This window comes from Haliaeetus albicilla, chromosome 26 (assembly GCF_947461875.1).
Source record: "Haliaeetus albicilla chromosome 26, bHalAlb1.1, whole genome shotgun sequence".
NCBI lineage: Eukaryota > Metazoa > Chordata > Aves > Accipitriformes > Accipitridae > Haliaeetus > Haliaeetus albicilla.
In genome coordinates this window covers 3,562,842-3,576,686 of record NC_091508.1, presented here as the reverse complement: position 1 = coordinate 3,576,686, position 13,845 = coordinate 3,562,842, and the positions used below count along the sequence as shown (strand labels likewise).

The following is a 13,845-nucleotide window of genomic DNA, read 5'->3' as shown; positions in this document are numbered from 1 at the left end:
TCCCTTGCAGCATCGCGGCCACCCCTGACCAGCCAGGGCTGGGCTATCCCAGGCTCTGCTGCTGTATTTTTCACAAACTTTGTGGAGGTTTTGGTTTCATTGCACTGCGGGGAGGAAGATTTGGGCCCCTCAGAAGTTTTGCACGATGCGTTACTAATTTCCACCCCATTTTAACCCAGTAAAGAACATGCAAAAGGGAAATAAATCAGTGCAGCTTATGACAGTTCTGCTGGAAAATATCTCGGTGCCTTTACCCCATCCTGCGCCTTTTGGGGAGTAACTTCAGGAGTGATATCCGCTCCTTTGGGTAGAGCTGCCACTGGCCCGGCCGTGCCCCTGGGGAGCTCCTCATGGCTGGGTGCTGCTTGTGCATGGCTGAGAAGTGCGTGGGCTCCTCCAGCACAAGGAAAGTTGGCAGGGTCCAAGGCATCAACTTTTGGAAAATTTTCTGCTTCTTGGAAGCCCTCCCGCCCTCCCTTCCTCCCACTCCATGTCCACCTGCTCCAGGACCACATGTCCCAAGCTGGAACCGCTCCAGCCCCGAACAAGAGCCCTTGGTCTGCCCAGTCCCACCAGCTCGGCGCTGGCGGGGAGGGAGGCTGGGGAGGTGCGGGGGGCACAGCTGGCCATGCTGGGCCCCAGGTCACATCAGTAAACACCCCAGCCGCTTCGATGGGTCAGTAAAAAACATGAGTAGGGGATGCAGAGCCTGAGTCTGGCTCAACAAAGCATTTATACAAGTGCACTGGAGCACATGGCTGAAGTGGCTGATAGCATTAGGGGCATTGCTGAAACAGCCTCGTCCCCTTCGCCTCCAAGCACCCTGCCAGCACCTTGGACCCCAAATGGCTCTGCAGCTGCTTTTAGCCCAAATGTGTTGTTTTTCAAGGGGAAAGCTACCGCGAAGATTGTACTGGAGGGAAGCTCCCTTCCCTGCCTTCTTGTCCCACTCCTGCTTGCAGCCCTTCAGCTGAAGAATGCAAATTGGGAGATGGATCTGAAATATTTGAAATTCTGCCTCTCCATAATTTAATGCTCCATTACCACCCAGGCCTGCTCGAGGCATGTGACCATTATAAAAGATGCAGTCTGGTGGCTGCAGAGGCCGGGCAGCCTCCCCTCCACGTACCCCCGGGTGTCTTATCAGAGAAGAACAAGATAATGTGGCTCATCATTAAAGCTGACTGGAAGAGCCCTGTGAGCACCCACTAGCCCGAGCCAAAATCTGCTGGCCGGAGTTATTATTTTTTAATTCTGCCTGGTGAAGGCAGCTTGTGGCAGTTCATTGTCTGTTGGGAGGAAAGAGGATAAGATTATAAATTAAATATAGCAAAGAGAATTAAAAGAACGTGGGACAGCAGCAAGCCCAGTGGGGGTATTTGATCCTCTTTGCCCATGCAAAATGGGGTTATCATGAGCTGGGGTGAGCCAGAGTCTTAACAAGAGAAGGAAAAGAAGATGTAGAAGCAGGTAGATAGAAATACCCGACGGCATTGCCAGCACCATGCAGCAGCTTCTGCCACCGCTGTGGTGCTGGGGCTGCCGCCTTCCCCTGCTGCCGCCAGGGCCTTCACCGCTACCGGGCGAGAGCCAGAAATCGAACTTCTTTGGCCTTAAGTCAACCTGTCCGATTCAGTGGGGCTGGCAGGGCTGAGCGTGGCCAGGTAACTCGGTGGTGGGATGCCAGGGCCAGGTGTGCTGGCAGACCCCATATGGCAGCACTGTGGGGAGGGAGCGGGGGCATTTCCCAGCAGAGACGAGGCTTTTCATGCCACTGTACTCAGCACCCATTGCAGCAATAGTCACCTAGCGCGGCTCTTGCCTGGGTGCCCGGATGGGTGTGGGTTTGCAGTGAGCAGCCCTCATCCTCCATAGTCTTCCTCCCTTGTTCTGGCTGGGTGTTGATAGCACAGCACGGCTCCGGTCTGCAGCCTTGTTCAGAGCCTGGAACACCACTTGTTTGAAAAAGCTGAGCTAGGTGATGGTGCGGGTTGAGCTGCAGCGGACGTGCCGGGGTGCGCAGAGCCAGCAGTCCTGGGCTTGCAAAGTCTGCTCTGCTCCCCGTGCCGGCTGGCGAGGCCACCGGGGAACCAGTCCCCAGTGCTGGGCAACCCACATCCCTCCTGCCACCACCCCATGGCTGGCGGGGTGCTTTGTCCCCACCGTGTCCCTGTGGGATGCAGAGAGGAGAAGCAGAAACTGGGGACCGCGCAGAGCTGGGACAAAATCTGCAGGGCAGGGTGAACGTGGCTGCGAGGATGAGGTGTGTGTGCAAGGGTGTGCAAGCTCTGAGCTGGGTGGGAGGGTCGTCCCGTCCCCCGTCCCCCCCCAGGCAGCCCCTCTGGTTCACCTGCCAAAAGTGAGCTGATGTGGGAAGGGTTTAGAAAACCCTCTGCCCTCGCCCAGGGTGGTGGCCCTGCCTGCTGCCTGCCTGCCCACGAGGGCGTAGGGGAATGCCAAAGCCTGGCTTATCTTTTGTCTGGAACAATAGAGGGCTTGGCCCTATTGTTCTACCTTGCACGCCCAGCCGGAAAGTCAGTCCCCTGCGACGGGGGCTTGCACACGAGTGTGCCTGTCTGCAAGAGGGGATTTATGGGCAGGGTTGGCAGGGCCATCCTCACCAGTCTGGGCTGCGTGGCCCTGCGTGGGTTCTGCTGCCTGTGGGCAGCTCTGCAGGTGAATTCCCGAGTGGATGAGGTGGCTGCTCGAGACCTTTCCTGCTCATTTTTCTTGCCGTGACACAGGGATTTCAGGAGCTGGAGGGTTAATCTGGGGGAGGTCCCCAGGGCTACACCTGGGCAGGACCCATCTGTACCTGTGCAGGCTGCAGCATGGGCAGAGGCAGAGCACTCTTTGCCTTTCTTGGAGGCTCTCGGTCTGTGATTTGGATCTCCAGGTGCAACGCTGGCCTTTGTGCTTCCCGTGCCCAGTCCATCCTGCTGCATTGCTTCAGGTCTGTGGAAGCATCCTGGGAACTGGGTCGGGGAACTTTGCCAGGGTGGCATGAAATGCCTCCGGTCCCTCTTGTCCTCGTCTTGTTGTCCGAGACCCGCTCCACGGCACACGAGTGGTGAGCAGCACAGCGGGGTATGCGTGCCTGCCCACGTGTGCCTGCCCATGTGTGCCTGCCTGCGTGGGCAGAGCAACTGTGCCTGCCCACAGCTCCGCTAAGCCATGCACGGGAGCGCGCCGGGACACGGCACGTGGAGGCAGGAGCTGCCAAAGCCCCTCAGTGGAGGGAACAGGCTCGGGGACCCCAGGGGAAATTGGGATACGGGGAGGGGGAGACAGGTGCCACTGGGCACAAAGAGCCCCTTGTCCGCTGGTGTGTGCTGCGGGACGCAGGGAACCCCGGGCTGGCTGGGGGCAGTTGGATACCCCCTTGTAAACGGGGAGGGCTGTCGGCTTCTTGCTGGAGTGCCTTTGCCCTTGTCTGTGCTGTGTTTTTGCCATGCAATGAAAACTATCCCAGCGGGCCAGTAAACCCAAATTTCTCTACTCACCCGGAGGAGAGGAGCCGGGCCGGGAGATGCTGCATGACCAGGTTTTCATGGGCTTTAATTCCTTTGAAGCAAGAGGGGAGAGAAGGGGTGAAGCGTGAACCAGCCTTGCGGGATGGTCGTGGTTTGGAGGGTGGCTGCCGCTGGATCCCTTGGGTCCTGCAGTGGGATGGGTGGTGGGGTGTCCCCCACCCCCCAGAGCCTGGGGTCTCTCCCTGAGCTGAAATAATGGTAGCGATAAAAATGGCATGAACCAGACCCCTGCTCCCTTCTGTGACTTCTCTCTTGCAAATATGAGACCTGCCCCGCTAACAGGACCACCGGCCCCGGGGGGTGATGCCGGTTGCGAGCCCCATTGCTGCTGCTGCAGGATGCTCTGGCTCACCTGCAGGGTGCAGAGCGACGGGAGGGATAAGCTACCATGGGAGCCTGAATCCGCACCCTAAATCAGGGGTAACACCATGAAAGTGGCCACGGCTTACACTAATAAGGGGAGAAGTCAGGCTGAAAGCTTTTTCCTTGGGGGTCTTCATCCAGACTCAGCCAGCCATGACTTTTCTGAGCCGAAGCACAGCAGGAGCGGAGTCAGGATTGCCATTAGTAAGGGTGTGATGATTTGGAGCAGATGATGGACAGCTACTGGCACCGAGCACCCGTCCTTCAGGCTGCCTTTTCTTTCAGAGGGAAGTTGATGATGGCCCCGATGGCTTGCAGGGCAGCTCCCGTCACGCCAGTAAAAAAAAATCTGTTGCTGAAATGTCAAGTGGCCCCAGCAGCTGGAGCTTGCCCCTGCCCCAAATTTCAGCAGCAGCTGGGGAGGGCGAAGTGGCTCCGCGGAGCCTTTTTCCCTCGGTGTCCAAGCATGTGACAGCTCGGGCATAAGGACCTGTTTATTGCAGCTCAGGATCCCGTGCAAAAGGACCCGAAGGTTTCCGGGGTGCTGCAGGGCATGCGGCACTGTGAGCGGAAGCGCGGCCCCATGGTTTTTGGCTGCCACCGTGGGCTTGGGTGCCATGTGTGAGAGGTACCAGGGCTGGCTCCGAGCATCCTTTCGGTGCTCACGTGTGTCCCTGGCTCACCCGGGGAAACGTGAGTGCAAACAAGATGGGATTGCTCCCTGCAAATGGGAGCCCCCCCCACAAAGTCTGGGGGCAGCTGGAAAAATAATGACATTAGTGGAAGGTGTAAAATGCCCCAAGAAGCTCAACAAGGGTAGGGGGTGACGGACACCGGCCGATGCCATGGGATGCCATTGGGATGGACTGTGGGGCTGTGCCAAAACAGCGCTGGGTCCTGCGTGCCGCAAACCTCACCCGTGTGTCCTCTGTGGCACAGTGCGTGGAAAAAGGGTTCAGAAAGTGCTGCCCTCCCTGCAGCCCCAGCCTGGGAGGTGCCGGGCAGATCACTGTCGAGGCGGGTGAGCCCCGTGTCTTTTTTTTTTTTCTAAGCAGGAGAGGAAAAGGGTCAGATGTCTTCACCTCTCCGTCATGCGATAGGAAAGTATTGTTTACGAAGCAGCCGAGTCAAACGTGCCCTCCGCTCTGCCTGGAAACGCTGAGTGAGTGAAATTACACAAAAACGACACCGAGATCAGCCTCTCCGATAAGCCCGAGGGCCGCTTTTGGGTGAGGGGAGGACAGAAACTGTGAAGAAAAGGAGGGAGATGTGCTAACCGCTCTCCCTTGCCGCACCGTGCCGTGCTGGCATCGCCGTGCCGTCCTGCCGTGGCTGGGTGAGTTATCCTTGTCTTTCACCTCCTGGCTCTGCTGACCTCATGCTATATGGGGTGGATCTTTATTTGTTCTGGGTTTGCTGATTTTTTAAATTTCTTTCCCATAATTGATTGTTCGATGCAAAGTGGTTAAATTGGGGAAGCGGGGAGGTGGAACGAGCTGATGCCTGTGCTGGGGTAGCAGGATGGGGTTTGGGAGCAGCCCCAAGGACCTCCACTGTGTCCCAGGGACCTGGCAGCTCCTCCAAGCACCCACCACCCCAGGGACTTTCGGCCGCTGCTGGCATCACTGGGACCATGTGCCTGATCCAGCCACCCCGGGTGCTGTGTGTAAAGGCTCAGCACCCGCGAGCTGGGCAGGTTTTGCTGGCCTTTTTTTGCATCCAGGCAAAGCCTTGCACAAAGGAGGAAACTTGTTTTAAAAATTATTTCTGATGCAGAAAAAAAGGCAAGAAAGAGTAAATACCTGTTCTTCAGAGTTCCTCTCTCCTCATGCATCCCCAGCGTCTTCCCTTGTTAACACGCTGTGATATTTTTGTTTCATTGGCTTGTAATGCAGGGGAAGATAGGAAGGGCAGAGGAGAGGGATGCAATAAGGAGGAGGTCTCTGAAAATATTAAGATTGTGGTATTTGCGCTGTTCCCTGGCGCATTTAGACCTGCAGGGAAGGGGAGTTTCTTCTTTCCGCACTTCTCCCTGGCCGTCCCTGCCCACGCTGCCGCTCAGACCTGAGCAAAGCGCTCGCCTCTGCTGATCACCCCCTTCTCCTGCTGCACCCCCCGGGGCTGTCAGGCCTTTTCTTAAAGATGCTTTCAATCATGTAACCTTCCCTAGACAAGAAACCCATCTGCCTGCAAAGGTGGTGCAAGGAGTTTTTTCCTTATTGATGTCTTACTGAGTGGAAAAAAAAACCCCAACAAACCCATCTTGCAGACTGTCTAGTCTTGAGGCCAGGAAACGGGAATGACCAGTGCGGTCCCCGGCCATCACGTGGGCTGTCGCTGGGATTGTTCCCGTGCCTTCTTCCTCCGGGCTTTGCATGGTTTTAAATAATTCCAGCGCGACGGAGTTTCCTCCGCTTCCCTGATGAGATCATTCCCAGCCTAATAAATCTCGTGGCCAGGAAGTTCCACCTGAGGTTCAGTTTAATTTTTCCCCTACTTAAAACCATCCTATCGCTCATCCCAGTAAAGGAAAAATGTGTTTGGGTTGTGGCTGTGAAGGTGGTGGACCTCTGCCAGTTTACACCCAGGGAAGGATCCGACCGCCTCTTTGTATTTAATTTCATTATTTGGATAGTTATAAAACTACCAGCTGGTTTTCGTGTGCATCCTAACACAGCCAGGCTCACAGGAGGCAGCATCCCTGGATTTTGGGTTGCGGAGGCACGGCTGGGCGGTGAAGGGGGGGGTCCCAGCAAAGCCCTCGTGCTGGGGGGTTGGTGTGGGTGGGAAGCGGCCGAGTAATCCTTTGTGCCAAGACAGGAAAGGGTTTTGCGGTGATGTGTTCCTCTGCCATCTCATAAGAAACCAGAGCAAGGTGATAAAAACCCCCTCAGAAGCACTGTGAAACCAGAGTTAGCAGTAACCTGGAAATTGTTAGTGAGAGGGGGCACTAGGAGGCTGGGACGTGGCCCAGTTAAAACGTGTGCCAGGCTGGATCAAATGGACCCGCGTACCCACAGGGACTACGTTGCGCTTGTCTCATCATTATCACGGGAGGCTTTGTTTTCCCATTCCCACCCGGAGCATCCCACGTGGCCGGGCTCCATCACCGCCTCCTCGGGTCCGGCCGGTCCCTCTGACCTGGGAGGTGGCAGGGGCAGGACGCAAGCCTCGAGGGGGTGAGTTGGATTTTGGCAAGTGGGATTATTCCTCAAGCTTTAGAAAAGCAGGAGCTGAGTCTCTGAGGACAGAGTTGGCCTCTGAGGACTCGATCTGCTGTAGCTTAGTGCTTGCACAAGCCATCGGCCAGTGCCCTGAGACAACCTACTCCCAAAAGAGCTGGGATCTCCTGGTGTACATAGGCGATGGAGGACATGTAGCCATCCTGTTAAGCAACCCAGATCCTCTTCTTGCCCCTGCCACAGCCTGAGAATTCATCTTTTTCTCCCTGTCTTGCAAATGTTCGCTTAAGTTTTGAATAGCAGGATTGATTCGATTTCCCCCTGAACCTCTCTGCTGGCATGCATCAGAGAGATATGCATTTCATTAGCAGTCCTGGGTATGGCCTGGAGGCCTTTGAAGAAGGCAGGTTGGGGTTTTTTGGATAGAATTAGTAAATGCTATGCTAGCTGGTTGTAATTGCTTTAGGGTTAAATCTTCCAAGTGCAGTGTGGTAATAGGAGACCTGCATTGCTGCTTTTCATCTTAGTAGATGGAGAATTGATGCTTCCCCCACCAAAGAGCCGTAATGTGGCAGTGCTGAGGCTGTGGCTGTATGAACTCTTCCGAGGGTCAAGGGGGGAGATATCCCCCCATGGGGGGCACAAGGATGGGGGTCCTACGCCTGGTTGAGGAGGGGACAGAGGAGACCTGGGTGGAAGATGGGGTGCTCGGGGTGGCACATGCAGAGGGGTGACCCCCTGCTCCTTCCTGCGCCGGCTGTTCCTGGGAGTTTCCGTGATGCTGTTGCTCTCACCATAGTGTCACCGCTTTGCTCTGACCCCGTAGTGATGTTTCCGGAGGCCATTATCCTTCGAGGGGAGAGAAATTGCCGTCAGCAAACTGACGGTGAATGGAGGTTGGACAAAGACCAGTCTGTTTTATGTGGACAGTGGGAAATCCCAGCTCCTGCTGATGCCAGAGCTTTTCCCATAGGACCCCCAAGTCTTGCCAGGATGGAGAGGGGCAGTTGGGGTCTGGGGGTCTCTCTGGGATGGTGAAGTAGCCATCAGCTACTGCTGGGCAGGACGTGCCTGGCCAGCTCATGTGGGCATCGTCCTGCCCGTGGCAGGTCTTAACATGCAGGTGCCAGCCTGCTGCCCAGTTCTGCGCTTGCTGGGTGTTTACTGCTGCCCCTCTGCCCTCTGGGGCATTACCCTCCCAAAATCCTCCCCCCCCCCCGCCTGCCAAAGATCTCCCTTCTTGGCGTTGATTTTGCAGCTTTTCCGGCAACCTGAGCTCTCAACAGCCTTCTGGGCAGATGGAGGTTGTGGCTTTCCGTGGGAGCGCCGCTGACAGGTAAGATGTTGAAAACGCGGCATTTGAGGATGCGTAAAGCGTTGGCTCGTGCTCCCCTAAATGCAGAGTGTTTCCGTTGCTGCAGCACCCTGGTTTGTGGGGTAGCACAGGTGGGTGCGCGCCTGTGACGCAGCCTCGTGGGGGAACACGTGTCCCGTAAGCACCGCTACTCCGAGCGGCTGCTGTCCGTCAGGGACACGTGGAGCCGTGGCTCTCACGTGGTGACAGCATTTCTCGGACTGAATACGTTCGGCATCCGGATGCCTTCTGGGTTAAAAAATCTGCTTTTTCAAAAGCACTAAACCCTGAGGTCTTACAATTTCTGCCCCGTTTCACCTACAGCTTGTAGCCAATGTGCTGGTGGTCCCCCTCCATCCGTGGCTGGGGGTGGCAGAGCCCACATCCCCCGTGGCCACCTGCTTTCACCTTCCCAGGGAATAACCCACCATCACGGGATGCTCTGCATCCCTGGGGAGGGATAGCAGCCCAGTGAACTTCCCCCAGCCGAGGCCATTTGCCTCGGCCATCCCTGGCCATCCTTGCCCAGGCACGGCAGAGGAAGCCATCCATTCTTTTATGTGCGAAGGCACGCCGGGCGGAAACGCTTGGAAACGGCCCCAAAAGGACATTCCAAGTCTGGCAGGAAAGCGGCCCGCTTGTCTGGCAGGAGATGGGCTATTGTCTGTCCCGGTGGCCGGCCGGGATTCCTCAGGCCCTTCTTGGAAGAAGAAAACGTCCGTGTGTGTCTTATTTTTTCCTCTGCCCTCTCTCCGGAGGGGATGCCGGGAGCTGTGAATGCTGCACGTGGCTGGTGTGTGCACGGCAGTGGTGTCGTGCCACCTTGGCTCTCGTTGGCGCTGCTGTGTTTGCTCATATGGTGTTTTCCCCCCTGTTTTGCCCTGTGTGTCTCTCCATTGGTTGCCTGGGCCGTGGTGGCAGGATGTGGCCACAGGGCGAGTGGCTGCGTGCTGCTTGGGATGGGTGGGTTTGTTTTGGGATGACTGGGTACCACGCTGGGCTCCTGAAGGGAAAAGTCTGCTGTAACCCGTGAACTGATAGCTTTCTGCTGTAACTGGGGAGAGAGAGGAAAACAAAAACCCCAAGACCTTCTCCTGCTGGCCAGTCAACCTCATGGGCAGATGGGGGCAATGTCAGCCCAAAAATCTGGGCAGCCCAGCTCCTCCAGCCAACTGCTCTCCCTGAGTCCCCTTCTGCGAAAACCCTTTGCTGTCCCCTGGGGTGGGATCAGCCCCGAGTTGAGGGGCAGGATTAGCCCCGAGGCAGGCGTGCTGTGGCGCTGGGTAGGCGTGTGGGACAATTGCCACATTGGCATCCTCTCCCGGGACCGGAGAAGGTGGCCGTGCCACAGGTGCCGCTGCCCCGAGCTGAGCAGCGCTGCGGCTGTTCCTCGCACCCCGGCAGCGCAGGAGACTTTGTGTGTTTGTGGCTTTTTGGCCTCCTGCACCCTCTGGTATTTTTGCAAAGAGCTTGAGTTTCACGTAACCTCAGTGCCTGCTTCGTCCCTGCCTGAGCCACGGGCAGACACCCCCTCACCACCACCACCTTCGGGCAGTCTTGCCTGCCAGCCTCCCCCTCCAGCCCCCTCAGAACCCTTTTCTTAGGACTGCAGGCAGGATCTGCTGCAGGGAAAAAGCCTGATCCAGCCGCCACCACACCTTTGCCAGGCAGCTTTTTGGCTTTTCTTCCCCTTGCTGCTTTGTGCTGGTGGGGAGATGCCCGCAGCCCCCTTTTCTGGAAAGCCAGAGCCTACAGAAGTGACCAAGAAGGGGTTCTGGGTGCCGGGGGGGGGGGTCCGGGCGTCTCGCCGGTGCTCCCCGAGCTGCTGCGGTGCCAGGCAGGGTGGGGGCTTGCTGGCGCCTTGGCCCCCCTGGCTTTTCGAGCTGTTCTGCTGCAACACAAACGGGGCAGATAGGATCGGCTGGCAGGCAGGAAGGGTGGCACGGCCACGGGGAGAATTGCAGGACGTGCCGTTCGGGGGTAGGAATGGAGAAAAGAAAAGCTGTCGCCATCCCGAAAACCTCAGCGCTTGGACTGGCTGGGCTGGAGTTTGGAGGCAAGGTGAGCACATTGATGCCTGCACAGTATGGGCATTTTAGGGCTTCAGTGCTTGTGAGATGAGCCCCCCTCATGCTCCCCAAAATGCTGTGCCGGGGGGAAGCAGCCCCATGGATCTCTGGTCCCTCACCGAGGACTCGTGGCTCCTCAATGGGTCCGGTTTGGTCCTCCAGGCTGGCGCTTCACATCCCAATGCCATTCCCTCCCTTCCCCTCCGCAATGCATTAAATGGGAAACATTAAAGGCGAAGATCTGTTACACTCCCCGTGCCAAGGCAATTGTTCCCATCCCTATTGTCTGCCACAGGCAGCCCCGGAGCCCAGCACCTGAGCCCGCAGCACAGGGCTGCCGCGGGAACCAGCCCTGTAACAAGATAACAGCGCCGTTTTCTCCTTTTTCTTCTCTCTTTTTTTTTTTTTTTTTTTTGTTTGGCAAACCGTATAATAAATCCACAATGAGGCCCCTTTCAAACAGACCCCTATTAAAGTACCGGCCCCATTTTAAGAGTAAACTTCCAGTGGCACCGGGAGGTTATGTACAATGGAAATGTGACCTGCAGGAGGAGCGGGACGTTGCTTTTGTACGTGTCTCAAACCGAAGGCATCGCTCTGTGCTGCAGTGTTGCTGCTGCTGCCCCATTGCCTGGGCACCTGGGCAGCCCAGGGCTGGGCAGCATCTCGGCCGCAGGGAGGGAGGGCAGACCTGTGGCAGGGATGCACCGAGCAGGGGGGGTTTTTGCCTTTAAAAATCCAAAAAGGCTGGAAGGAGGGAGCGGCTCTGCACCCACACCTGCAGGTCCAGAGTTAGGAAAGCACGCAGGGCAAGGTGCTGCAGCCGCCGTGCATTCGTGCCTCAGTTTCCCCACCTATAGCACATGGAAAACACGGGCTCTGCGGCAGCCTCGCAGGGCAAATCCTCCGCAGGTCGTTGGAGCCGGCCGAGCCGTGGGCACGGCTTCCCGCTGGCTGCCTGCCACTGCCACGCTGCTGCCAAGCGTGTCCGGTTCCTCCCCGGCCGAGGCGTGTCGAAGGCAGGCGATGGGTTTTCGGGCAGGCGCTGGCCGTACCCGGGTCGCCCTCCTTGCCACCGGCCTGGCCAAGGTGAGCCGGGGGCAGGAAGGGGCGACACGGGCGGTACCGCAGGATGCGGCAGATACCGGGTGATGCCGACGCCAGGAGGAAACCCGCCGGCCCAGCGAGCGCGATGGTTTGTTCAGCGGAGGGCAAGGGAACTGAGATTAAAAAAAGCCCCGCTAAGATCAGAAAGGCTGGCGCGCACAGTGCCCTATTGTGGAGCTGTCACACTTCCCTTTACTTTATTGCTTTTGTCCAACACCCTATTGTTCCACTTCCTTTTGTCCCCTATTCACAGCCCTGGCTTTTCATTACCCAGCCGGCCTTGTTGTTTTCGTTTCTTTTGTTTGAAGTTCCTGAGAGGAAGGTTTTATTTTCAGCGGTTTGATTAATTCGCAGCTTGAGCTGGGCTTTGTTTGTTATGTAATTGCTGCCCCGAGTCGGGCAGCCCGGCTCGGCCCCCACCTCCGCCAGCTTGCACCCCCAGCCCTGATTTAGGGGGGTCCTGATGAGCTATCGAGGTGTGGGGAGGCAAGAGGGAGAAGATCCGGGGGGTCCCGGTTGTGGGGTGCCAGAGCCCAGGCAGGATGCTCTCCCCATCCCACCACAGCCCCTTCCCACCTTGGCAGCCCCTGTGGTCCTGGAACCTGGAGCTTGGCTCCTGGCAGCAGCCGGTATAAATCCCTTCCTTAACGGCCTCCTTTTCCCATTATTCCTTCTTGAAAGGCGAGATTTGGGAGGGTAATATTTGTTCCCATTCTTGCTGTGCAGCGTAAGGGTTGGTGGCCCCGAGAAGGCAAATCCCTACGAGCACGGGGGCAGGTGGGCACTGCCCCTTACACACAGCTGATCCCTTCGCAGCAAAGGCACAGTGAGCTCCCGGTGAGCTCCCGGCGTGCCCGACACTCGCCTGGGGATACGGCCCCTGCAGCCCTGGTACTGCTGGAGGCTGCAGCAGAGCTGGGGCTTTGCAGGGGACGTGGCTGTGACGTGTTGTTTAGGGCAGATCCCATTGAAAATACCAGCTCTGGCTGTGCTTGGGGTCCCCTGGGGTTATACAGCTCATCCCCCATAACAGCTCACGGTCGCTTCTGCAGTGCCCGGCCGAGCGGCTGGCAGCACCAGAAGTTGGACCGGCAACCACAGCCATACTGGTGAAGTTGGGGAGAGCCATTCCCCGGGGTCGGCCCCTTGCCCTGGCTGGGGCTTGGCCGGTCCCAGCTCCAAGCTGTGCCGGGGACTCCCGGAGGAGCGATTCTGGTGGCTGTCCCAGCCATTGTTCGGCAGGGCCAGGATTTCCATTTCCCGTCGGAGCGGGAAACCTGCCTGCTGCCCTGCCGGCTTTCTAGGCACGGCTCCTGGGGTGGTGCAGGGGGGTGCAGCTTATGAGCCAAGAGCCGGGAACCCCTGGGGTGCTGGCTCAGGTCCGGCATGGGTCTCTGTTGCGGTGAGCCTGGGGTTGCTCTCTGCCAGGCTGCTGGATGAAACGCGAAGGCACGTGCTCATATTGGCCCTAAATCTTATGCCTCTAGGTCGCTTTCTTTAGGGTTTTGCTTTGTTGCTCCATTCCCTTCACAGCCCAAAGCGTGAAGGGCTTGTTTCCCTGGGGGCTACTGGCTGTTGAGCCCCAAGTCTGCAAAAACCTGAGCTCAGGAAGCCAGGAACAAGAGCTCAGCTTCTCCAAGCCATGGCAAAAAGCAAGACCATTATGCCTGAAAACCCAGCAGCACAGGGCACCCCAGTATAAGGCCAGGCTGGGAAATGGGGTGCCCATAGCAGGGGGGTGTCCCATGGCTCTGCTGACAGCCCTGCCACCCCATAGGATGTCCATGAGGAGCCCCGTTTCTCCCCACCTGGAGCTCGATGGAGCGGGCAGCATGGTGAACTGCACCATCAAGACGGAGGAGAAGAAGGAAGGCAGCTATGAGTCCCCACCAGGGGCTGCCCCCAGCACCGAACCCCGTCCCAACGACCCGCCGGGACCACCGCCGAGGGAAGGCACCGACCCCCAGGCCCTGCCGCAGGTGGGTCCCATGGCTGTGACAAACATGGGTCCTGCCAGGCTGGCAGCGCGTTGTGGCCAGCCCCGCTCTGGACCTGGGCTCCATCCCCTGGCAAAGGAGTGGTGGTTGTTTGCCCGGGTGGTTATTCCTCATCCCAAGGAAATTAAGCTGAAACCTGAAGCTCCCCATAGGTTTTCTGGCCGTTGTTGATGCTCTCAGGTCAGCCCTGAGATTTGAGGGCTTCGCTTTCGGCGTTGGAGCCCCCTACGGTCACCTCCA

General features: G+C 57.7%; 1 protein-coding gene across 8 annotated transcripts in view; it reads left to right on the top strand.

Moving 5' to 3' along the window:
• The window catches only part of SOX13 (SRY-box transcription factor 13), a 42,503-nt gene that overhangs the window by 21,278 nt on the left and 7,380 nt on the right, over positions 1 to 13,845 (top strand). For 4 of the 8 annotated variants that reach the window (XM_069771756.1, XM_069771757.1, XM_069771759.1 and 1 more), the window contains exons 2-3: positions 8,337 to 8,414; positions 13,386 to 13,587. In XM_069771756.1, coding sequence (XP_069627857.1) covers positions 8,377 to 8,414; positions 13,386 to 13,587 — 240 coding nt within the window. In that variant the 5' untranslated portion in view covers positions 8,337 to 8,376. Of the gene's footprint in view, positions 1 to 3,565; positions 5,233 to 8,336; positions 8,415 to 9,384; positions 12,435 to 13,385; positions 13,588 to 13,845 lie in introns of those variants that run through there. The other 4 variants (XM_069771761.1, XM_069771760.1, XM_069771755.1 and 1 more) reach the window with 3 other exon arrangements.